General features: G+C 55.0%; 8 protein-coding genes across 8 annotated transcripts; 2 read left to right on the forward strand and 6 right to left on the reverse strand.

Annotated features, from left to right (window-relative positions):
• Nucleotides 1–1,123: 1,123 nt before the first annotated feature.
• C8A04DRAFT_37806 (uncharacterized protein) lies at nt 1,124–2,449 on the forward strand (the record flags this gene model as incomplete). The annotated part of the gene is made up of 3 exons (XM_062784014.1): nt 1,124–1,228; nt 1,283–1,431; nt 1,483–2,449. 3 exons carry the CDS (start codon nt 1,124–1,126, stop codon nt 2,447–2,449), a joined length of 1,221 nt encoding a protein of 406 aa, XP_062636460.1.
• A 578-nt stretch (nt 2,450–3,027) lies between these two features.
• Nucleotides 3,028–5,184, reverse strand: C8A04DRAFT_29318 (LCCL domain-containing protein; the record flags this gene model as incomplete). Its single annotated transcript, XM_062780968.1, has 1 exon — nt 3,028–5,184. One exon carries the CDS (start codon nt 5,182–5,184, stop codon nt 3,028–3,030), a length of 2,157 nt encoding a protein of 718 aa, XP_062636461.1.
• A 547-nt stretch (nt 5,185–5,731) lies between these two features.
• C8A04DRAFT_29319 (mitochondrial glycoprotein) lies at nt 5,732–6,703 on the reverse strand (the record flags this gene model as incomplete). The annotated part of the gene is made up of 2 exons (XM_062780969.1): nt 5,732–6,251; nt 6,342–6,703. The coding sequence occupies 2 exons, from the start codon at nt 6,701–6,703 to the stop codon at nt 5,732–5,734; spliced, it is 882 nt and encodes a 293-aa protein (XP_062636462.1).
• Nucleotides 6,704–7,203: 500 nt separating this feature from the next.
• On the reverse strand, nt 7,204–7,929 carry C8A04DRAFT_29320 (uncharacterized protein; the record flags this gene model as incomplete). Its single annotated transcript, XM_062780970.1, has 1 exon — nt 7,204–7,929. One exon carries the CDS (start codon nt 7,927–7,929, stop codon nt 7,204–7,206), a length of 726 nt encoding a protein of 241 aa, XP_062636463.1.
• A 1,499-nt stretch (nt 7,930–9,428) lies between these two features.
• C8A04DRAFT_12735 (translation machinery-associated protein 16) lies at nt 9,429–10,126 on the reverse strand (the record flags this gene model as incomplete). The annotated part of the gene is made up of 4 exons (XM_062777440.1): nt 9,429–9,574; nt 9,628–9,761; nt 9,815–9,902; nt 9,955–10,126. 4 exons carry the CDS (start codon nt 10,124–10,126, stop codon nt 9,429–9,431), a joined length of 540 nt encoding a protein of 179 aa, XP_062636464.1.
• Nucleotides 10,127–11,114: 988 nt separating this feature from the next.
• Nucleotides 11,115–16,157, forward strand: C8A04DRAFT_12700 (uncharacterized protein; the record flags this gene model as incomplete). The annotated part of the gene is made up of 6 exons (XM_062777427.1): nt 11,115–11,263; nt 11,319–13,395; nt 13,519–13,610; nt 14,202–14,241; nt 14,326–14,409; nt 14,592–16,157. Coding segments are annotated over 6 exons (4,008 nt in total), but the record flags the coding sequence as incomplete, so codon positions are not given.
• A 1,543-nt stretch (nt 16,158–17,700) lies between these two features.
• Nucleotides 17,701–19,085, reverse strand: C8A04DRAFT_37812 (vacuolar protein sorting-associated protein 74; the record flags this gene model as incomplete). The annotated part of the gene is made up of 4 exons (XM_062784015.1): nt 17,701–17,790; nt 17,865–18,316; nt 18,405–18,651; nt 18,792–19,085. 4 exons carry the CDS (start codon nt 19,083–19,085, stop codon nt 17,701–17,703), a joined length of 1,083 nt encoding a protein of 360 aa, XP_062636466.1.
• Nucleotides 19,086–20,532: 1,447 nt separating this feature from the next.
• On the reverse strand, nt 20,533–22,243 carry C8A04DRAFT_29325 (uncharacterized protein; the record flags this gene model as incomplete). The annotated part of the gene is made up of 4 exons (XM_062780971.1): nt 20,533–20,892; nt 20,948–21,643; nt 21,735–21,981; nt 22,128–22,243. 4 exons carry the CDS (start codon nt 22,241–22,243, stop codon nt 20,533–20,535), a joined length of 1,419 nt encoding a protein of 472 aa, XP_062636467.1.
• Between the last annotated feature and the right edge of the window lie 1,084 nt (nt 22,244–23,327).

Genomic DNA, 23,327 nt, shown 5'->3' on the forward strand with positions numbered 1-23,327 from the left:
CTAATCGATGACTGGAATTGCGGCCAAAAGAAGTTCTGCTTAGGTGACGGGAGGGTATCAGAACAGGAATTTTCCCGCTACTGCATGCAGTTTCCGCATGCGAAAAACGATGTCAACCCTCGACCAATCCGCTGTGGTCTCGGCTTGCAGCTGCAGGAACCACAAGGTGTGCAACGCTGACTACTCGATTTCCCAACAAGCTGGGTTGTTCCTTCTCGAAACAGCCCTGCGTTCACCGAGTGCATTGTGCGTGATACCTTCGCGTCGACATCAAGAAGCGGAAAGAGGCGACCCGCGCGCCTGCCCGTCTGGGATAACAACCTCCGTTCCAGCCCGAGTACTTCCTCAAGTTCACTTGCACCCCGGCCGATTTCTTCCACTTTTCCGATTTTCTCTGCTTTGATCGCCTGCCATGGCGTTCTTAGAAACACCAATCCAACACCCCCCCCCGGATATGCCCTTAACCACCGGGGGAAACGGCTAGGCCGTGCCGGTGGCGGATCGGCTCCCCAAGACCCGGGATCGACTGGCGGTATGACGGGGACAGGCATATGGATGGCTCGAGATGCTTAGGTTCGATGTCCTAGCCGTCCACTCGGCGTCTCCAACAGCGTGTCTACGACCTCCTCTCGGGTTCCGCGATACCGATATGGATCTGTCGCCGCCCCTCCCCAGCTGTCGAAGTTGAGTCAACCATCTCGCAAGCTCGGCTTGGCCCAGGCCATATGCCCAATGACGCACCTAGGCTTAGCCCAAACACGGCGGTCGTCCCAGGCTGCTGGGGATACGGGATCGCTGCTCTCCCCGCGGATCGCCACGCGGTCGAAGCCTCTCGCGCCTACTGGTTGAGTCCATTCCGATTCTATCTCTCGCCTTATCCCCACCTCCAGGCACTCGTTGTCTTTGACTGGACACGATGGCCGATCTGATTATAGCCGAGCCGAGCTCCTTTCTCCAAGGGAGGCGGAGCCTTTTGAACGGTCGACATCCATTGCTTAAAGGGAAGGGACGGAGACGTGAGGTTCTTGCGTTGCTACCTTTAATAATGAGATGGGGGTTCACGGGATTATCCCATTGTATCCGATGTCCGTGGCCCGATGTGCATGGAAACTGCAAGATGATGATGACCAAGTCAACGTCGAGGGCCACGTTTGACCGTCTGTTGGCAGCAGTGCATGTTCAGCATGCCTTGGTTCGACCAGACGGGACTCATAATGAACTTCCTTCTGTAAGTGAACGGCAGTAACCCTTTAGTCATCGATACCCATACTCATGATCACAGGCCCTCGCCACGCTGCTCTTCCTTGGCAGAACGCCGGAGCAACTTCAAACGGTGAACAATTCCTTAGCCAGCGGACTAGTTCCCTGGACCCCGTCACCGAGAGCCGTTCATGATGATGAAGACAAAACGCGGCTTCTCGGAGACATCAGGTATGAGACTTTAAAGCCTCGGCTCGTGGTTTCACAGCTAACGATTACCAGGTTCCAGCGTGCCTTCATGTCCTACTTTAGCCTGGAAAACGGCAACTTTGGAGGTGACACCAGGGCGCTCGCAATACACCACATCTTTAGTGGCAATTACAGTGGCAGTGAACCGCTACTCTACGGCCTCTTTTCTGGAGTTGGACGTCCCTTGTCTCTTCTCGCCGACGGAATCGAGCTGCAGGCGACCATCCTGGTGATGGAGTCCCTGACGCTCTCGGCGGTACATTGGATGGAGCGCTTCGGCGATTTGTTGACTGCACCAGAAACGCCAGAGCCATCCACGAACTATCTCTCGCCAGAAGACATCCTCGGGCGGGCCGGGCACGACGGGCGGTTCAGCGGCGTCATGAAGACCGGGCCGGGGTTTCACGGAGTATCTTACGTCTTCACGCACCCTGGTGCCCAAGCCGCGATTATGGAGTACATGCAATACCTTGACACCCGGGATGTTATGCTTCTCGTACAGCAGATATCTGCTTTATCCGTCTTGCTCCTGTCAGCAACCCATAAGCCAAAACAACCGGCATTTGACCTGTATCTCGCCCGACTCCCGACATGTGTCTATAGCACACGAGTGCTCCTTACCACATGGGTGGTGGACCAGGAGCAACAACTCCTTCTTGTACGAAGCCTGTGGCTGCTCGTGGTGCTGACATATGTCACGCAGCTCCGTCCGATCATTGACGGGAAACTAATGGTGTCGGAGGAGCTAGCATGTGAAAACGCGACGTGGGAGGGTGTATTTGGCGAACCAGAAAACGGGGCAGGGAGCGCGGGCGCGGGCGGTGAAATTGGCGATGTTGATCTGTTGAGAGCGCTTAGGAGTCTGAGGGAGCTGTCGAGGGTGTACGAGGGGGTTCATGGGAAGCTGTATTTGCACGCGGCGTGGAAGATGAGGAAACAGTGGGCGGGGTGGACTGGGCGGGGGACAGATCGGGAAGCTGTACTTAATATTAGATTGTAAGAGTATGTTGTAGAGATATGTAGCAATGTCAGTCTGTAAATGTGTCATTCCGAAGCTGGTACTAGCGATGCATAAAGTTTGGTTTTTCGGATGTTGGCCTGCGGAACCAGCCCTAAACAAAAGAAGGAAACCACAACACGAATGAAACAGAAGCGAAAAAAGCAAAAGCTCACCACCAGGCCTTATCTCGGTGATAAGGCCCGGTGGTTACGAAAAGCCCACGGGAGGGCTTTTGCAAGGCTGGGGATCGAACCCCCAGCCTCTCGAGTCGGGGCTGTCCCAATGCTGACTGAGCCACGAGGCGGTTTGTGGCCCTTGGGACGTCGGTGGCAGGGAGTGTGAGAGGGGGGGTTATGTACTGCAGCACTGCCTGGGCGGAAGGAGCGGAATTTGAGATAAGAAAGGGAAGAGATGGGATAAAAGGTCGGTGGTACTTCGTAAGCAGTTACCATCCTAGAAGGTAGAGGCTTGTCATGCGGTAGCAAGTCAGCTACCTCTCTAATAGCTGGAGGTAGTGAGTGTGAACGATAAGATTTAGTAAAATCCCACGATACACCCACATGTAAATAACCAAACAACTACCAATACCCCACCCCCTGACTCCAACTCCCATTCACAAACCACGTCCCCGCCTCGGTATACCCCTCCAGTGCCTTCCCGCCGTCGGTCACAAACCCAAATCGAAAATACTCATCCGCTAATATGCCGTTCAAATCCCGTGTCCACACAAATGTCTGTTCCTCCAGGGGTTGTTCTGCGAACCAACCGCGGTACCGCTCGACGTCGTTTACTAGGACGCTGATTCCTTTTGGTTTAGCCCTTGTCGCTTGTGTTTCTTTTGCGTCCGTCCCTTCACTGGTTACCATCCCCGGATCCTCTTCCGGTAAAGTTGAATTTAGTCCCTTCCACTTAAACTGAATCCTCATCTCCCCCTCTCCGTTCCCGCTAACCAACCCCCCCAAACCCTCCACCAAAGGCGGTACCACAGCCGGCATCCCAACCCCATTCACAACCCCAACTTCATTCCCGGGTGTCTGCCCCCCGATCTCTAACACAGACCCCAACCCCCCCCTCGCAACGCCATTAACAAACAACCCCACCAACACCCCCTGACAAATCCACGACACCCTGCTCTGCACAGCCGTGCAGGGCAACAGCAACAGCGCCACGAAGTAGCTGTGCAGGTGGACGTGTATGTCCAGGCCTAGGTCAGGGATGCCGGCGAGGAGGATTAGACCTGTGAGGGCTAGCAGGGCGTAGATTGCTAGGGGGTAGGCGTATGACCCGGCGGGGGAGTAAGGGGGACGGTTGGAGGCTGAGGTGGAGGTGGAGGCGGAAGTGAGGTAGAGTGTGCAGAGTTGATGGGCTAGCAGCATCAGCGGGGCGATAACCGCTACTATTGACACAATGGCGGTGATGAAGGTAGGTATGGTGGTGGTTGTTAAGTCGAGGCGGGTTAAAGGGGCCAGGGTGTGGTGGGCGAGGGCGCCGAGCCAGAGGGGGGGGAGGTATAAAGCGGTTGTTTCGATGCTGAGGGGGGGAGCGAGGTGGGACGGGGGGAGGGTGGGACGGATGCAGGTGTGGTAGAGGATTGGGGTTATGAAGAGGGTGGGGAGGAGTCGGGTGGAGTAAGTGGATAGGAGGGTTGGGAGGTGGAGGTTTGGTGGGAGGTTTGGTGGGAGGGAGGAGGTGAGAGCGACGTGGGTGAAGATGGCGAGGAAGGTGGTGAAGAAGCGGAGGGCGGGGGACGAGATAAAGAGGAAGACGAGGGTGGTGAAGAGGATGGACGAAGTGAGAGAGGGGAAGGTTGAGCCTGAGCCTGTTCCCAAGGACGGGCATGATAAGGTCGGGTCGGTGGTGATGGTGAAGGAGAGCGGAAAGTAGGAGTCGAAGGCGAGAGACTCAATACCGTGCTGGACAGACGAAAAGTAGTGGTAGTACTCCCCGACCAGCGTCGCTACGGCACACCCGCCGGTGGTATCGTCGATGACCCCGGCGTGGATGGCGGCGCCGCAGAGGAAGGAGTCGCCTCGGTACGGACTGATTCCATTTCCATTCCCTTTCCCGTCCGCAGTCCCAATCCCAGCATCACCGCCACCACCACCACCACCCACAACTAACAGTCCATCATCCACCTCCACCCGTCCTACATACCTCCTCCCCCCCACCTTCGCACCAGCCCCAGCACCACCAGCACACCCCCCCGGACACCTCACCACAACCGACACATTCCCAAACGGCCGACAATCCACCCCATCCAGCCCACACTCATTCCCCGGCCGCCACAGCGTCTCGGTACAACTAACCTCCCGGATACCACCACCCGATGTGTCGGTAGCGGACCCCGCGCTGGAAAAGGCCTCGCTGGAAAAGGCAAACGAAATGTTGAGAACGAGAACGATGACCCAAGATAGTACGAAGAGGATGAAAAGGAGGGTTCGTTGCCAGGGTCGTTTGGGGAGGAGGAGTTTGCCGGGTAGGGCTTGGATGGAGGGGAAGAAGGGGGTTACGGTTGGGGGGTGGGAGGTGAGGGATCGGGGAGGGCAGATGCGGGACCATATGGACGGGTTGGGCCGGTTACGGGGTCGTGGGGCTGTTGGTGTTGGTGTTGGGGTGTTCGGATCAGATCGGTTGCTGAGCTCGAATTGCTCGTAGTCTTCGTCGCTGCTGGAGAGAAGTTGGGCTTCTTCGTCATCGGAGGGGTTTCGGTCTTGGTCTGGGGTGTTTGAGGCCATGCTTGGGGATGTAGGTTGGGTATTGCTTGGAATTGGACGAGATACGGATAAAATGTTAGTTGTTTGATGTCGGGCTCTTAGAGCGAATGGCCGAGTTGAGTGAGATAAGGAGGAACTGGTTGAGAGATTGATAGGCACGCTTGATCGATAACAAGAATAAAAAGTAAAATAATAATAATAATAAAAAATGAATTAACTAACCAGCGGGGATAATCATGGACTAACAATAAAGATATCAAGCAGTTGAGGTTCAAGACAAGCTCAGCTCAGCTCAGCCTCACTTGGGACTGAATGACTAAGCGAGCATGGCGTGCAAGATACATCCAAGCTTGAAATCACACTCAAGACAACCCGAAAGTCCATTATTTTACCCGAGTTTCATTCATACAGTCCGGTATGTCAAATAGACATGTCATAATCCCCGTTATATCTATCGTACACCAAACATCCCGTTTCGTAGAGTGGAAATAATACAAGCCCTCAACACAACCCTCAGCCCCCTTTTTATTCTCCCGAGACACCAAGACTCCTCATCCGCCCGCTAAACCTAAGCATCAATAAACGCCTTGACGTTCTTCAACCACTGCGTGTACTCCCTCTGCTCCTTGTAGTCCATATAGTCCGGCACAAACAGCGCCAAGCCCTGGGTGATCCCACGCTCCTCCAGATACCGCTCCATCAGCACCTGCAGATCCTCATCCAGACTGCCAAACGGCGGGCCCGGATAGGTGTCCTGCGCCTCGTGCACCGCGTTGGCGTCTGTGCTGTGCGCCAGCTTGGGGTCGGCGTAGTAGTAGAAGTTGTCAAAAACGATCGAGCCGTCCTGCGCGAGCGCCTCGATGTTGAGGGCGCCCTGGTTCGGCTTCTCGATCACGATGTTGAGCCGGACAGGAACGGGGGCTTCGTGGCCGGGTTCGTCTTCCTCGGCGCCTTCTTCGCCTTCTTGGTTCTCTGTGTTGCGCGCGGCTTCGGCCTCCTCTATGTCGGCGTCTTCCAGGATGTTGTCGTCCTCCATCATATCCTGGTCCATGTTGTGCAGGTCCGAGATGGAGAAGGAAACCGTGATCCTGGGCGGGGTTAGTGATTAAGAGCTTGCAAAAGACTAAAAAGAGTAGGGACCGTAAGGGACCATAGGAGAATGAGAGAGAGAAACGTACTTCTCCTCGCCAAACGTCCGTCTAAGATACACATCCTCCTTGCCAGGCACATCCTCCAGCGTGAACTTGCTATTCTCCAAAAAGTCCTTGATGCTCGGCGGCTGCGGCTCGTTCTCGCGGACCTCCTTCTCAAACTGGATCTCGCTGGCCAACTTCTCCGACACCTCGGCATCCACCTCTCCCTTCTTGGCGGCCGGGCGGAGCATTGTCGTCGAGAAGGCAGAGATCTGTTGTGTGCGAGCCGCGAGGGGTGTCGTGCGGGTCGTCCGGAGCAGCGTGCTGGGAGTGCGGCTTGAGAGGCTGCTGGAGGCACGGGCTAGGGTGCGGGGCGCTGAGCGCGCGAGGGTCCGGAGGGACATCATTTTGGGCTGGGTATGCGAGGGGTCGTGACGGGAGAGTGATTGGGGAGTGTGAAGAGGAAGGTAGAAAAGTGAGGTGGAGGTTGAGGAAGGAGCAATGGGACGATGAAAACATCATCCGTCAAGGTGGTGAGCGGGGAGGCAAGCTCGAAAAAAAAAACTCGAGCACGGGCCACATTGGGCGGGGCAGCTCGGGCAGATAGCTTGAGCTCCACAAATAACGTTCCCTATCCGTATGCCAAGAACCGTTTCTCTTACAACTTTACGAAGGACTCAATTCACTTCGTCAAAAGAAGAAAAGACCCAGGCAGATTTAACAAACTCGAGTATATTGATTCATCAATTCATCAGTCTTCATCAGTATTCATCAGTCGTCAAGTCGTTAACTCATAAAAACATCACTTTTGCACACAAAACCAACCCAGGCCCCATATATACCAGTCTATCTTGCGCACGCACTCAAAATGTGACCCGCACACTTACTTGTTCCCTCAACCTCTCCCTCACACCCAGTCCCCAGCAACCCCAACACCACCACCCTCCATCCTCACACCCAACGCACCACTACCACCATCCCCACTCCCACTCCTACCCCCCACCCAGCCCTCCATCCTCCCCCGCCCGCCCGCTGCCAGCGCAGTCCCAGCCTTAAACCCAGAGCTTGTACTGTAGCCATAACCTGAACTCGAACCAGAACTCGCGCCAGAACCTGAACTCGAACTAGAGGTATAGCCAAAGCTAGAGCTAGAAGTAGAGCCAGAAGCACGTCTTCCCCCCCATCGACCACCCCCCATCTCCCCCGCCGCCGCCACCGCCGCAGCAATAGCCACTCTTACCGCTTCCCGACACGGCCAGCACTGGTTCAGACTGTACCCCCGCGCGCGGTAGGCGCCGCTCGTACTGCGTCTTTGTCTTCCTGATCCTGCGGGGCCCGGTCCCGCGGGACCTGATCCAGGGGTGCCCGATCCTGCTGTCCAAGGTCCGGCAGTGGTACTATAAGAGGAGGAAGGAGAAGAAGTAGAAGTAGAAGTGGTGGTAGAAAACCTAGGGGATAAAGATAAAGGGGGAGGCCCAGCGTGGGCGTCGCGTTGCTGGAAGAGGATACCCGTGGTACAAGTGCCGAAGATGCCGCTGGGTCGGGCGACGGGACAGATTTGTTCGGAGATGAGGACTGTTTCTTGGCGGGCGCAGCGGGCGCAGGTGTGGATGTGGGTTGTGTAGGTGCACATTTTGTACCCGATGTCGAATGGTGGGGAGTGTGGTGTTGTGGTAGTTGTGGGGGTGTTGTAAGGGTTGTTGTAAGGGGGGGGCGAGCGCTTTTATATGGGGGGGGGTGATGGGTTGGGTGGAGGGTTGGCTGAGATATACTATATGATGGATGTTGTGTTGTTTGGTTGAGCGGAGAAAGAAATGAGTTGGAACTAGGGAAAGGGAGACAAAAGAAAAATCTGAAAAGGGGGGGTATGATATATCCTAGATTCTTTAACCTTAGATCTAGACACGAACACAACTGTCGGACTCGAAGACTCGAGGCCCGGTTCAAACCAACCGCAGCACGCTGCAGTACTTTCGACGTCTGAATCTGCCTGAAAACGTGGCCGCATCGTCCCAACTACGCGGACAGACCCAATGGGCCGAGTTGGCCACGATAGAAGGTTGTACTGCGGCTGTCGAGTCATAGAACCCCGAGATAGTTGGTGGTCAGATACCATGGGCGTCGAAGTCAAACACGCTGCCAGGTTACATCGCCCAGGGATTCCCTCGGTGCAAGTATCCGAGCTGCTTAGCAAAATAGAAGACAAAGTGAACGAGTACCAGAGCGACGACGACCAGAGAGGGAGGAGGCACAAACACGGATGTGACATTCCATACATTGACTCGGGAGGAACACGGTGGTGTACGGAAGTACAAGCTTGACATTTGGCTCTCGCCCTATGATATCACATTCCCCTCTTTCATCTTCGCAGGGCGGGCGGATTCCCATGACTAAGACGCGGCATCCGCGGCCGCGAGGCAGAATCATGGTGTTGGCGCGCGCCTTGAGCGTCGGTCTAAAAACGTGAGGTGGTGAGCATGGCCCCGGGCCGCCGCTGACACTCGGCTACCTGCCGCTTATTCCGTGTGTGACCGCCCCATCCGGCCAATTGCGGCGCCGGACGCGCGCCGGCCCTGCTCCGTCTTCCTAGCCCTCCTCGTGCGGTCCCTCGTGCGGTGAAGAAAGGCGGGGCGATGCCGCGTCGTACAAGATTGTTCGACAACCATTGCCGGCGGTGTCGAGCCCCAAGATGACACCGCAGCTGTCAACCGGGGCGGGGTGTAGTTCGGGGAGTTGCATATCGCCCTGCGTCGCTTGTGTTTCGGACCTGCGCCGGGTATGGAGGACGGAAGCATCGGTCCCCTTCCATAGCGTGGCCTAAGGCCCCGGCAAGACGGAGCCCACCACGGCCAGCCGCAGGTCGGTAGTATGTTTCGACCAAGGAGGGGCTGCCAGGGCACCAGGTGAACGCGGGGCGCCGGACACACAGCATGCGGGCGTAAAATATTCCGCAGGACGCAGGGTATGGAGCTCCGACGTCTCGTCAGAATGTCTCAAGCTGTTTGCGGCTCACGACCACATCCGACTGCACGGCGACGAAAAGCCCGCGACGACCGCAGACGGTGTTCGGATGGCTCGCATGGCGAGCACATGGACCCCGCATAATCCCCTCTTGATGACAGCCCGTTTGGCCTAGAGACCCTGGGGAGGGAAACTCGACGGCTTGACAGTTCCTGTGGCCGATACCTTGACCCAGGCGAGGCTGGTCAGGTATGACCAGGATCCCTCGAATCTGCTCAGGAGTTGGGCATTCGCTTCGGTGCTGAGGTCAGGCAGGTCTAAGATCTGTCAGTTGTGTTTCGGAATCCGGAAAAGCGCAAAGGCGACGTACAGAATCCGTCGCGGTGCTCCTTCTGGAGGGCCGCGACCTTCAACTTCAACAAGTCTTCCCTGGTACTTGCTGGGCGCCCCGGCCGGCGGTTCTTTTTCACTTCGCCGTACTCTTCGTCATACTGCTGAACGAATCTGGGGCAAACTTAGCAAACTATGCAAGGTAGTTGATACCAGACCACACTCACTCCTTTATCTTGGCCTGTATGGCATCGAATGCCAGGGCTTTGTCGCCGTTCTGCTGGACGGCGTCCTGGAAGAACGCAGCACGCGCAACTTTGTTAATGTTAGTCAACAGGCCCACCATACCAAGTCTCGGAATACTAACGTAGCGGTTGGTCCTTTTTTCGCCTCGCCCCGGCGATTTTCTCGAGACGCTCGTCACGGATTTGGGCGCGGTGAAGCCGTTTGGAGTCTCGGCTTTTCTCATGCAAAGCATCAAGAGCACCGTTTCTCTTTTTCGCAATCTGCTTCCGCGTTTTATCAAGTGTCCTAGCCATAATTGTGATGTATTCTTCCCGTGGAGAAATGTATGAAGAGAAAATCAAATCCTGAAGCCAGTTGCTAACACTTTGAGTCTTCAATGTTGAGTTGTGAGAGTTGGGTTGAGATTTTTTTTGTGGGCCGTGTCCAAGAATGGAAGCGCCAGCGTCTTACGGAGATGTATTTTAACATGTAATTAACGTCAATGTGTAATTTACAGCATATGGAAACAATTCTCACAACTACGCCCCGGGAAGATCAGAAACCGGTATTTTAGAGCTGGTGGAGCAATATAATGTGATTTTGTATCATAATAACAACGCAATTCTTTTGAGCTCCCCAAGCAAGTGAACAATACTTGCAGTGTAGTAATCGATTGTAATTAGCTGAGGTTCTCGAAACCGTCAACCCCGCACTCACAGGAACGGTTCCTGGCTGGTGTGGAGCCGTCGCGGGGGTAACAGGACGCCGAACGCGGTCGCGCTTGGCGCGTATATAAAGTAAATTGAAATCGCAGGAACCCACCCGTAGCCAAATTTGGAAACCGTCGACTCCCACTTCAACCCACCGCCGGGCCCATCGCACCCCCTCCACCACCTCCCGACCCTCATCGGTGCGACAGATTGTTTTCTGCTTTACCCTCCACGGGGTTTCGTTAAGCATTGCTGTACCAATATTCCTCACTCTCCTCCGCTGAATCCTTTTGGCGCGCGTCGCGAACCGATTCACGCTCCCGACAACAACGTGTTTTTCGACTGCGACTTTTTCACCAATCCTTCCTTTCCGGAGTTCTTTTCAGTCGGACAATAATAACCGGCATCAGCGATTCATGGCCTTGGGACTGGAGTAGCTGTTGCTGAGGTTCTGAGGTGGAAATTTGCTCCTGGGCGGGTTGTTGCACCATCCTCCGTGATTCCAGTCATCGAGGGCGTCCAGGATGGGTATTTCAGGTAGGAGACGGAATTATCTTTCCGTATCGCGCCATCTGGTTAATATGTTCATCTAGGCCTTCTTCCGCTGCTCAAATCCATTCACCGCCCAGTTGAACTCAAAAAATATGCCGGCGAAACGTTGGGGATCGACGGGTATGCGTGGCTCCATCGTGGCTCCGTGGCCTGCGCCATTGAGCTAGCCGAAGGCAAGCCGACCCGCAAGTAAGTCCGCTTGTTATGATCCGCAACGCCGAAGCATGTTTTAACCTTCCCTCAGATATGTAGACTTCGCCATGCACCGTATTCGGATGTTCAAATACTTCGGCGTGATGCCGTATGTCGTCTTTGATGGCGATTTCCTTCCCAGCAAAGCCAAAACGGAGAGTTCGCGGCTCAAACGCCGCGAGGAGAGTAAGAAGATTGGGCTGGAGCTCCTCAGAGCGGGAAAGCCGTCACAGGCTTATTCCGAGCTTCAGAAGGCCATCGATGTCACACCCGAGATGGCTCGTCATCTGATCGAAGAGCTCAAGAAGGCCGACATCCCGTATGTTGTTGCACCGTACGAGGCGGACGCTCAACTTGTGTACCTTGAGCGCCACGGCTTTATCAACGGGATCGTGACGGAGGATTCTGATCTCCTGGTTTTCGGTGCCAAGCGTCTCTTGACCAAAATGGACCAGCACGGCCAGTGTATTGAGATCAACCGACGGGACTTTTGCTCTGTCCGCGAGGTCTCCCTGACCGGTTGGACGGACCGTGAGTTTCGTCACATGGCCATCCTCAGCGGTTGCGATTACCTAGATGGCATTAACAATGTCGGCTTGAAAACCGCCTACCGCCTGATTCGAAAGCACAAAACCCCCGAGCGTATCGTCAAGATGTTGCGCTTTGGTGGGAAGCACCATATTGCCGACACATACCTCGACGACTTCAAGCAAGCGGAACTCACCTTTTTGCACCAACGTGTATTCTGCCCCAAGAAGCGGGACATTGTCCTGCTGACCGACCCTGAGCCCTCGGTCAACGTCGACGACATGCTTTTCATTGGCGCGCCGGTCGACACGGAGACCGCACGGTCTATTGCTGTCGGGGACATCAACCCTATCACCAAGGCGCGCATCGTGATGCCACGTTCGCCGGGCAAGCGGACTATTAGCCAAGCTCTTGCCCCAGTGAGCGGACCGGCAAGGAATCTTGGAAAGCCTATCACGGAGTTCTTCCAGAACAAGAAATCTCGCCGCATTCCGCTGGGTGAGATGGATCCGAACTGTTTTGCCGTCGATCACAACCAAAACAGCAGTACCGCCGTCGAGGAGGAGCCTCGTCCCATTGTGTTTCCACTTCCGCGGCCTTATGTGGAGGGAGCCGAGGAGATCGCAGCAGGCCCAGTCAGGCCATATACTAGCAACACTCGCCTCCGCCGGAAGACGGAACCTCTCTCGAAACTTCTAGGTTTCGAGGTGTTAGATTCCTCGGAGCACCGTCGCCGGACAGCTGGACCGGCCATCGAGATATACCAGGACACGGTCGCTTCGCCTCGTCCGCCCAAGAAGGTCCGTTTATGCGAGGACTCGGCCGCAGATGTCGATGGCGTGGTCACTGCCATACCAGAGAAGAGCAAGTTCTTCCCGTCGACCAGTCAGAAGAAGCCAGCCAAGAAGCAGAGGGACAGTGACATCTTGTTGCTGTCGGATGATTCGATCGAAGAGGCGTTTCGTAGCCTCCCGGATCCTTCGTGGCGCTCGGAGAAGTCGGCCAAATCTGGTACTGGCCTCAACGTCTTCCAAGATTTGTCCCCCGTGAAGCCGAAACAGGACATCCAATCGCCGACCAAGAGTGAACAGGTGGATAATGACGATGCGGTTGAAGTTCCCGCATCATCTCCAATCCAGAGCGGATCGGCAGCCAACCAACACAGCAACGGCAATCCCATGTCGGCCACTCCCCTTGGAGATTTGCTGAAGGGGTTTTCTTATAACAGTGCCCGGCCCCGGGCAAAGGTTGTCCATGGCCTGCCCACTCCGGCGTCCAGTATCCAGGAAACAGCAACTCCAAGGAGCAGCTCACAAACGACTACGCGAGGCCCCATGATGACACCCCTTCAGCGAATGGGGGCTCAGGCTTTGAGACGCGGAAAGCCATTGCCAAACTATTCGACCCCGCCGACCCCGATGTCGAGCGGCAGCTCTCGGCCGTCTGCCTCACTCCCAGTGGATCCGGCTTTCATACCATTGCCGAAGGTGGATGTGGAGGAGGTTGAGGCGCTGAACCGGTCCATGGGTAGCGAGGATCAGATCATCCCCGATAGTGATGGGGAGGATGATGCCGAGCACGACAGATCCATGGCGCCACGCGTGATCAGGCCGTTGAATCTGTCGAGATTTCTTTATGCATGATTATTTTATGTCGCAGACCTGCGATGACCGCCTAATAGTGAGGGAACAAGGACAGTAGGCGGCAATGCGGGAGGCGGAAAGCATAGCGCTGGCGTTGGGCCGATTTGTTATGGATTCAGGACGGCGTTTAGATGTGAAAGGCAGGTGCAGCCCAGGTTAGCCATCTTGGGGTTGTGTATTTATCTTTAACCAGCTTCGTACCAATCGAGGATATTACCCATGAGACAGCGGAGATGCATGCTCAGTGGGATTTCGGTGTGCTTTCGGTGCTGTTGTGCTGTTGTGATCTAACGTTATGTAGTAGCGATGAAGTGGAGCGTCGAACCGTAAGGATACTTGAGTAACTATTGGTAACTGGTGAATTATGGATTTGAACCCAGGTAACCTGCCCTTTTGATAAATTGATTATACAAATACCACGACCTACTCAACCATCCGGCCATTTCTCCTTTCCAACCCAGCTCTTGTTCCCCGCTGTTTGTTTGTCAGTCAGGCCGTCAACGAGCGACCCTGACGGCGCTTACCGCCCGGCAGAACCACTTACATGCATGAGTGGGGCAGAATCCGACCTCCACATCGACCCAAAATTTCGCCGGCGATAAAATTCATCCGTTCGCATCCTGCCCCGTCAATTTTTCTCGAACATTGGCGGCTTTGCATTCCCCGGATCAAACGTTCCTCGCGCCGCGACGAGAAGCCATCTGAACTGGCACTCCGGCTACCACCCCTCATAGTGTCTCTCTTTTTTTATTTTTCCCTCCGAGTTCTAATCGGCGCGAGCGCTTGAAAGATGGGGGATACAGCGTTGCAGGTATGCGCCGCCTGACTTGCACACGACCATCTGGTTTTGGTTTTGACCGTGCTAATTCGGTTGGTTTTGTGGTCTAGGAACGCCTGCGCGGCTATGCCCAGTCTTTTGATGGCCTTTTGTCGCTGATTCCGGCGAAGATGTATTACGGGGAGGACACAAGTGTATGTTTTCTGATGTTTGTTTTCGACGTTTGCTTTTGCGCGGCGTGGCGCAACGCGGGGATCGGGGGTTTTACCTAGCAACCCACCCGCTGCAAACCCATCCGTCCCCTTGCGAGACCCGTTTACTTAAGAGCGCTTGCAAGCGGAATGTTAACGCGGGGATAAATCTCACCTCACCACAGGACCAATGGAAAAAGAAGAAGCAAACTAAGGACGAGGCCCGTGCTGCCAAGCGGGGGAAGCTTGACCCGGACAGCGAACGGAACCGGAACGCGAAGGAGGTGTTGGATGAGCGGGCGCGGAATAAGCGGAAGTTACGCGAGATGGAGGAAGAGGAAGAAGAGGTAGACGGGGACAGCGAGGATGGGTCAGAGCAGGATGATGATGAGAGTGATGTCGCTGGGATTGAGAAGGAGAAGCCCGGGGAGGGGCTGAAGAAGAAGAAGTTGAAGCTGGATGAGGAGGCCGCGGGAGAGGGGCAGGAGAAGGAGGTTTCGGAGAAGAAGGTTGTGAAGGAAGCGAAAGAGGATGGGGAGGAGACTGCTTTGAGCAAGAAGCAGAAGGCGAAGGAGGAGAAAAGGTTGGCGAAGAAGCAGAAGCAAGAGGAGGCTAAGAAGTTGAAGGAGGAGAGTGCTAAAGCGGGGACGGAGGTCGAGAAGGCTGGGAAAGCGAATAAGGCAGCGAAACAGCCGATCAAGGAGGATGATGGCGAGTGGGAGGACGAGGAAGAGCCTATCCAGCCTTCTGCCGAGGCCGATGCCGATGCCGATGCTAACAGCGATGACGGAGACATGGCGCCTATTGACGTTGCCGGCCTTGCTAACGAAGACGACACCAGCTCAGCAAATTCGGCCCCTGAGTCGCCCGTGTTTGACACCATCAAGAACGACTCAGTCGAGGCCGCCAGCACCACGACTTCTATCTCTTCCACCGTCCCGCCATCAGAAAAGCCCAAGTACCTCAAGATCCCCGCCGATACCACCGCTCTCCGCGCCCGCCTTGAAGCCAAGCTCGTTGCTATGCGCGCCGCCCGGAAAGCCGACGACAACGATGGAAAGCCGATCCGTACAAGACAGGACCTGATCGAGTCGCGGCGGGAAAAACAGGCTCAGCGCAAGGCACACAAGCAAGAAATGCGACGGCTCGCCAAGGAAGAGGCCGACAGGAAACGGGAAGAGACGCTCAGCAGTGCGCGTAACTCTCCCGGCATCAGCACCCTCCTCGACCAAGACGACGACCGCAACGCCAACAACTTCGCCTTTGGTCGCCTCGCCTTCTCCGACGGTACCCAGCTATCCCACGACCTCAGCTATGAGAAAGGCCCCGCCAGTGCTAAGAAGAAGGGTCCGTCAGACCCCAAGACGGCACTCCTCAAGCTCGAAGCGCAGAAGAAACGCATCGCCGTCATGGACGAGGACAAGCGCAAGGAGGTACTCGAGAAGGAGACATGGCTGGCGGCGCGGCGGCGGGCCGAAGGGGAGAAGGTGCACGACAGCGAGTCGCTGCTCAAGAAGGCGCTCAAGCGCAAAGAGAAGTCCAAGAAGAAGTCGGAGCGCGAGTGGAAGGAGCGGGCCGAGGGTGTCAAGACGGCTATCCATGAGCGCCAGCGCAAGCGCGAGGATAACTTGCGCAAGCGTCGCGAGGAAAAGTCTGCTGGCAAGGGTGGGAAGAAGAAGAATAAGGGTGTCCAGACTAAGAAGAAGAGCCGGCCGGGGTTTGAGGGTGGGTTTGGTGGAGGGAGAAAATGAGAAGGGGGGTCTTTACTTTTTATGTATCGTGGGTGTCTGGCGTTCGCGGTATACCGGGTGTTGGGTGCGGTATCTCTTTTTTGGTCTTGTTTTGTGCATCTCATTTTGCTGGACGGTATTGTCGATTCCTCGGCGTTGAGTGGACGGAAAAATATCATCATGCCAGCTGATTTGGCCACAAACAACGTTCTCCAAACACCAGTTTTCCAACCGATGTAGTACCTACCAGCTCATGAGCAATTGAATTTGAATCACGAAGTAGGACTTCACCCGCGTGCCCCAAACCCTAGATTATTCCTCCCATCAATCCTTTCCCACCTTTTCAAACAAGCTGCGAAGAACCGCATGCAAGTGTCACAACATACCCATCAATTATATGCACGAGATAGAAGGTAAAACGTAGAAGAAACAGAATAAAGCAGTAGAAATCGTTAAGGTGACAAGAGAAGAAAACAACAGAAGTAGAAAGAAGTGAAACAAAAACCAACGGACTCCCTTTTGCTCCATTCCCACTCCCCCAGCAAGACAACAAGAGCAACCTCCCCCCGTCCCCCCTTTCTTCCCTTTCCTTTCCTTTTCGTTCCTTTCCCCAGAAGCGAAACGACAGCGAACGGACCTTGCCAAGGCCATCCGCAGTCCAATCCCGAAGGTGGGAAAGTAAAAAACGGCCGGAAGGGCGAACAACAACAGCCCTATGCAACGACCCGCCGTCTCCCCCCCTCCAAATCTTAATCCGCAATCGCAAGCCCTTAGCTGGTCAACCCCGAAGGAAAAAGAGGAAAGGAACATGATTGAATTGCACGCCCCGCCCATACATATATGCGCTGAACAAGATAAGACGCCACCACCGTTTGTTTGAATGTATCCCACAACGACTTCCCCCTCGCTTCGCTTTACACCGCTTCTGCTTCGCTGGTTTTGCCGGCCTACCTACCTGCTTAATTCAAACTTAAACGTATCCCAGTCGCCGTTCGTCCTGTGAGCTGTCTTACACTCCCTCGCCCTCATCTAGCATTCCAAGGAATAACCCCGGAATTAGCGCTCAGACGGCTGTCCACGGCACCCCATACAAAGCCACCTTCCCGTAACCTAAGCAGAAAGCCAATCCATTTTCGTTCGATAATCGGTGTGGTGGGTGTGTTTCGCTTAGACGGCCCAGAGGAGACCTCAATTCTTCCATCTCGTGCCCCGTTTGTCTTGATTCCGTTGGACAGGGAAGCAGGACCGCCTGACAAAAGAAGAGAGGAATAAGGCGGTTCAGGCAAACATTAGAACGTCCGGTTGGCCCTGCCTGGCCGTAAACCGTGACCCTAACTCGGCAGTGAGCTCAAGTTGAAGAAACAGCCGAGCCCCAGTTATGCCCAAGGTATTGAATTCCGGTGTTGCATAGCGAATCACGAATGGCGTGGATACCCAGAGAGAAGATGGGATGGGAAAGTAGTGTTGAAGAGACAATAAATGGAGGCATAAGCCTTGGGCTATAAACGGGGCATGAGAAGGGATCAGGGGCCGGCCCATCAGGTACACTTCCGGAGGTAGTGATTTAGAGAAGTGAATCCAAACGGGTGAAGACGCTGAGACACGCGGCAACGACTTCAAGTTGGAGCTCCTTCTCTGAGGAGTTGGTAACTTCCTGTGGGGGAGGTTAATATGGATGGATACAGGCAGTATGATTGACAAACGGGAAGAGAAAGAAAGCGAACACACCTCGCCAATGACCTGCGGCAAGTTCTCCCCAATGTCGTTACCCGTAGCCTTCCGACCAAACGGCCACTGGCTGTAATCGGCGAGCAACTCGTCGGTCTGGTTGAAAGCCTTCTCACGGGCTTCGTGGCCGAGGGTGGACAGCGCGTTCTCGAGGACGTTAGCGGCGTAGGCCGCGCAGACCATAGCAACGGTGCGTAGATAGCGGAACTCAAGGTTCTCCGGCAGCCATTGCGAGTTGTTGAGGACGACAGTGCGCTGGGTCAGCACGTTGCGTGTGCGTCGGCGAATCTCCTCTTTCGCGCCGCTATCGACGACGGGGTGCGTCGCCATGTCGAAGAGTAGGAAGTTGCGCTTCTCGGTCCGTAGGATGCCCTTGTCCACCAAGCCCTTGGCCAACCGCTCGCGTACCTGCTTGAGCTGGTAGCCGATCTTCATCAAGTTCCAGGTCTCGCCTATTGATTCCCAAAATATGGTTAGTGGGTTGTCCCATTTCATTCCAACGGGCCTTGCCTCCCAAATAATACTAGGCATAACACGCACCGCTCATCAAGTCAATCCAGCTGCTCACGCTCATCTTCTCGCTCGTCTTCATCATCTTGAGGGCCTCGTCCAGGAGTACCTCGCCCGTCAGCGACTCGTCAATAACCTCGATAATACGATCCGGCAGCGGGAAGCTCCGCCGCGACGGAGTGTTCTGCATGGCTATACGGCCCCGGAAGGCCAGCTCGAGGACGATACACCCACGGAGGGCATACGAGATGTTGTCGTTCCAGAATGATAGATACCCCTGTAGCGCGTTGAATGTCTCGGTCAGCGTTTTGCCTTGTAGGCCCATAGAATAAGGCACATTCCCTACATCCTTTTTCCCTCTCCCATAGCCTCCTCCCCTCAAGAAAAGGGCTAGACAAAGGTTGAAAAAGCCCATACCTGTTTATCCTTCAACCCAAGAAGCAACACCTCCTCCATCAGCGTAAGCTTGGGCTGCTTGCTGCGTTCAGCGCTCTCACTCATGTCGCGCGGGTCAAAAGCGATAGGGTGGCCGTTCTCGCCGTTCTCGTAGCCCGTCCCGGGCGTAGCGCCCCCCGCGGCGTCGCGAACGTTGGCCGACGAGTTGGTCCGCGAGCCAATGCCGTTGCTGCCATTGTTGTTCCCCCCGTCATTGCCCGCACCCCCGGGTCCGCCGCCTCGGCGCCGTGTCAGCCCTGAGGTGGTCGTCGACATGATGCTGTGAATTTTTGTGTGTGTGTCGATCTGTGTGTTTGGCGCCTTTCTTCCCTTTCTTTTCGCCGCTTCCCTTGGTATGTACCCTAAATATTTCTCTTGTCTTTTTTTTCGCTTCCTCTCGGGGTGTGTTCTTGGCGCACAGGCGACGCTGGAAATCACTAAATCGCTCGGGATTAAGCTATGCCCTAGTGCCCTTTGCGAGGGGATTCAAGGGCCCAGATCGGGGTGGATCGGTGGTGGTCGATGGTGGTCGTGGAGAATGGTGATGCGTCTCCCGGCCTGGGCTTGGCTTGTCTTGGATCGAGTTTAGGGGTTCACGCTGAACGCACAAGGCAGATTGGCTTGGCAGGCCTCGTAAGTGGATTCTGCAGGGGCCAAAATTCACAGGCGTCCAACACACACGCTTTGTTCCGTTTGGGTCGGGCGTGATTTTTCCGGTTCCCTCGAGGCTGGTCGGCGTTCTTATTCGAACGGTTGCATGGAAATGGAGATGGGTGGGATTGCCTGGTATTTGCCTTACCCAATGGGTACTCTAGTCTCTCGCGTGTTCCTTTTTTTCACTGCTCCTTTTTCTTTGCTCCCATCGCAGCAACGTCGCAATATGGCTTAGCGGCTGTCCTCCGATAACGATAAGGGACCCCTGCCGCCTCAGCTCGACGAAACGCCGTGTGGGGCAGATGGGTTGCCTTGTGCCAAGACATCCAGGCTCACGCTCTTGAAGATCGAGAATGCGTTAACTAAACTAACATTAGTCTCTGACAAAGTTGTTTTTCAACGGAATAATAACGTTAATATTAAAGGCCCAGTTGTTAAGAACATAACCTGGTCTTATAACACCAGTTGCTTCCCCTAACCTATCATCCCCCTTGGAAGTAAATCCCACTATTTGAGACGAACAAGACTTGGCACAAGGGACCAAGCATCCTGAGTTGGGGTAATGGATAAAAACAGGGTATTAATAAGAGCAGAACCGTTTACGCTATACGTTCTAGTTGCAAGATTTCCCATGCAGTAAATATGTGTCTCGTCTTGGAGAATGAGGATTCAGCAACACCCTCTTCCCAAGCAAGCCAAGTGGTCTCTGTTCAGTGTGCAAATGTGCAAATGTGCAAATGCGCCAGCCGCCCCTCTGTCAACCCCTAAAAAACCTATCCCCCTTGAGTCCATGAGCCCGTCACCACGCTGAGCAACGGATCCTTCTGTCCATCAAGCCCAGGATCCAAAACCACACAAAGAGGGAGATATATGCACACCTGGGCGGGAAACAACGGAAGTGATGGGGAGAAACCAAGGCAAAGGAAAAACGCCGAGATCTGCCTCTATATCTATGCCCTCCAGCCCAATATGCGCCCGCTTCCACATGTTTCCGTTGTCGGCGCCTCGCCAACCTAACGATGGATCGTAAAAAGACGGATCAAACTGCAACCTAGATCCCCACCCGTGCCTAAGGAACGACACCTTCCATGCTCCAATCCCCCTTCTGCGCCCTACTAAGTACCTCCCTCCCCTTTTCCGAGAGCGACGGCTTGCCGGCCTTATCGGTGGCCTGCTCGAAGTAAACAGGCTTCCATTCCTCGCCCTTCTTCTCGCGCTCTCGCGCCTTTTCACGTTGTGCCTCTTCCAGCTCTTGCTTAACACTCGTGGCCCGGGAGAACTGCTTGGCAAGGATGGCTTTGGTGACTTCGCCCCAAAGCTGAAGGGATTCGTTGGGTAGTTGCTGCTCGACCGGGGGAAGCACTTTGGGGGCGACAGAGAGGGGTGCAATATCGATGATGGTGATCTGGCGTTCTGGGGGGTGGGAGGCCTGTAGACATAGGTTAGCACTGTGATACACCGTAGCCGGATCGGTTAGCCCTTACCAGTGGCTTGGGACCTAGTGTAAAGACAATCTTTTCCTTCCACGGCCCGCCAAGTCTCACGAGAATGTCCTCCTCAGCGACGTCCTGGATCTGCCGCTTATCATCGTTCTCCGGATCATACCGGAAGATGACACCCTCAACCTTGTTCGTGGTCCGTCCAAGCCAGCCGTCATCGTAATACCGCAAGATAGCCTTCAATTTCGTCTCAGGGCAAGTGATGTAAGCCATGTCGCCGACACTCACGCTCAACGCGCCACGGAGAATACCACCGAGGTGGGCAGCGGGGTGGGTAAGCTGGTAAGTCTCGTTGTCACGGCGCTCCACCGTGATGAAAATGCCCAAATTATGCTCACCCGGCATCACCTTGATCGAGGTTCCCGTGAATTTGGCGGTAATCTGGTCGAAGCCCTTCGCGTGGATCCCCTTCTCTGGGCAGCTAATGTAAAAAGCACTGACGGGCGGGTGGTGAGAGGTCTGCTCCGTTAAATAGGAAACCCGAACGGGCTTGCCCGAGTTGTTCGCTGATTGTGAGACCGACACCGTCGAGGCGCCGCGGGAGTCGCCAGCCCCAAGGCCATTGGGCACGGCGAGCTTATTCGACTTAACACTCGAAGCGCTGCTGTTCGGGGCACTGCCAAGTTGGCGAAGTACGGTTGTGTCGATCTTGGGAGCGTCATCGTCGGTCTCCCAGTTACACTGACCAAGCCATAACATCAGCTCCTAGCACCTCGTTGTTCTTTGCATTGTCCCCGGGTTGTTCACTGCGTCCTAGCGAAGCCCCACTTACCCTGAAGAACTCGCCCAGGCAAGAGTTGTACGGCTTGCAAGGCTTCCCCTTTGCATATTTCAGGTCTTTTGTAAACCAAAACCGCAACACCTCTAGCATTCGGTCGACTGGGTCATCTGCGGTACCGATAGCAACGAAGGCGTTTGGGGAGTCGAGGTAGTTCCAATATTCGAGATTCGGTGTGGGTTCGAGGAGCTGTGATGGCAACGAGAAGCGAACCGACGCCAGGTCGGCCACGCCGATGAACCTATTCAGAACTGTGAGCACAATGTCCGTCTCGGTAATTCAACTTCTCGGCCCGCAACCCGCTAAGGCGTGGTCCCCAGGAGGTGGTGCTCATATTAGGGGCCAAGGAGCTACGGGGGCAAACGGATCCAGAACGGCAAAGCTTACTTTCTCAGGATGGAAATGAAGGTTTTGAGTTTCGATCCGTCATTCTGGGGGTCCTCTGACGGCGCCGCATCCGGTGACGGCGCAGCCGGGGTAGTCGAAGACGAAAACGCCCACATGGCGGAAGCGGGTTGGTAAGGGCGTTCGGTTGACGATGCAGCTTTCGGGAACAAAAGAAGGGTTCTCGGTGGGGCAAGTATTCGGGTTACTTCCGGCAAAGCCTCAGGAGCCAGTCCATCTATGAAAACAAAGGAGGTGACGACGAGGAGTCGGTGTTGTCGACGAGAAGGAAGGCGGTCGAGGAGTAAACCCCCCAGGGCGTCGTGACAGGTCCCGGTCAGTGGCCGATCAGCGGGCCGGGAGCCACTATTACAAGGCACCTGATAAGGCGAGCGGTGACCGATAAGAGGGGGTTGTTTGAGGGGTCTCCACCCATAAGAGTAGCCCGAAACACAAGCGGAAGTTGCACCTTAACGTTTACAACAGCTCACCGCCGTCAGCCAATGGAAGAAGGAAGTGCAATTCTTTGCATACGTGAATAGGAGAAGTATTCCGAGAAGACTTAATTTTTAACTCCAGGGAGGGCCTCAAACATAACATAATTTTATAAAAATAGGGAGCAATCCTATTGTAGGTAATCTTACTTTCACAAGATCAGAGGGCGCCTGAGCTTGTCTCGTGGTCTGCCCCGCGGTCGCCCCCGCGGTCACGGCACAGTTTTATGGCCAGCGCCTGGGGACGAATCACGGACCAATCATCCAACCACGAGCGCGAAACAGGAGTTCCTATCAGCTCGCCGACCCTCAACTCCAGGAGAAGGCTGCGAATAGCCTTTCTGACTTCTTGCGACATTCAAGCCAGAAACCAGCCAATGATCCGGACGATCTCTCACACGAGGCCGTGGAAGGCCCAATCTTGGAAGGTGCATCTCACCTTCTGATGGGCATATTTAAAGTACCCGTGCTCATGTTGAGGAACGCCAGTTTTATCTTGTGTGGGGGGATGCCGCCTCTTCAGTGTTGCAAGGCAGTCTCATATTCGGCCACTTGTCGTTTCTGATCCGTGTGGCCACAAGAACATAAGCTCGCTGAGCCTTCACGGTCAGAAAGTCTTTCTTCGCTGGACCTATGCCCAATACTCAGTGGACAACGCCACAATCCTGTCTGGTTGACTCCAAGTAAAAGACTAAAGCTTGATACTAAA

This window comes from Dichotomopilus funicola (assembly GCF_033296635.1).
Source record: "Dichotomopilus funicola strain CBS 141.50 unplaced genomic scaffold C8A04scaffold_37, whole genome shotgun sequence".
In the NCBI taxonomy this organism is placed as follows: Eukaryota; Fungi; Ascomycota; class Sordariomycetes; order Sordariales; family Chaetomiaceae; genus Dichotomopilus; species Dichotomopilus funicola.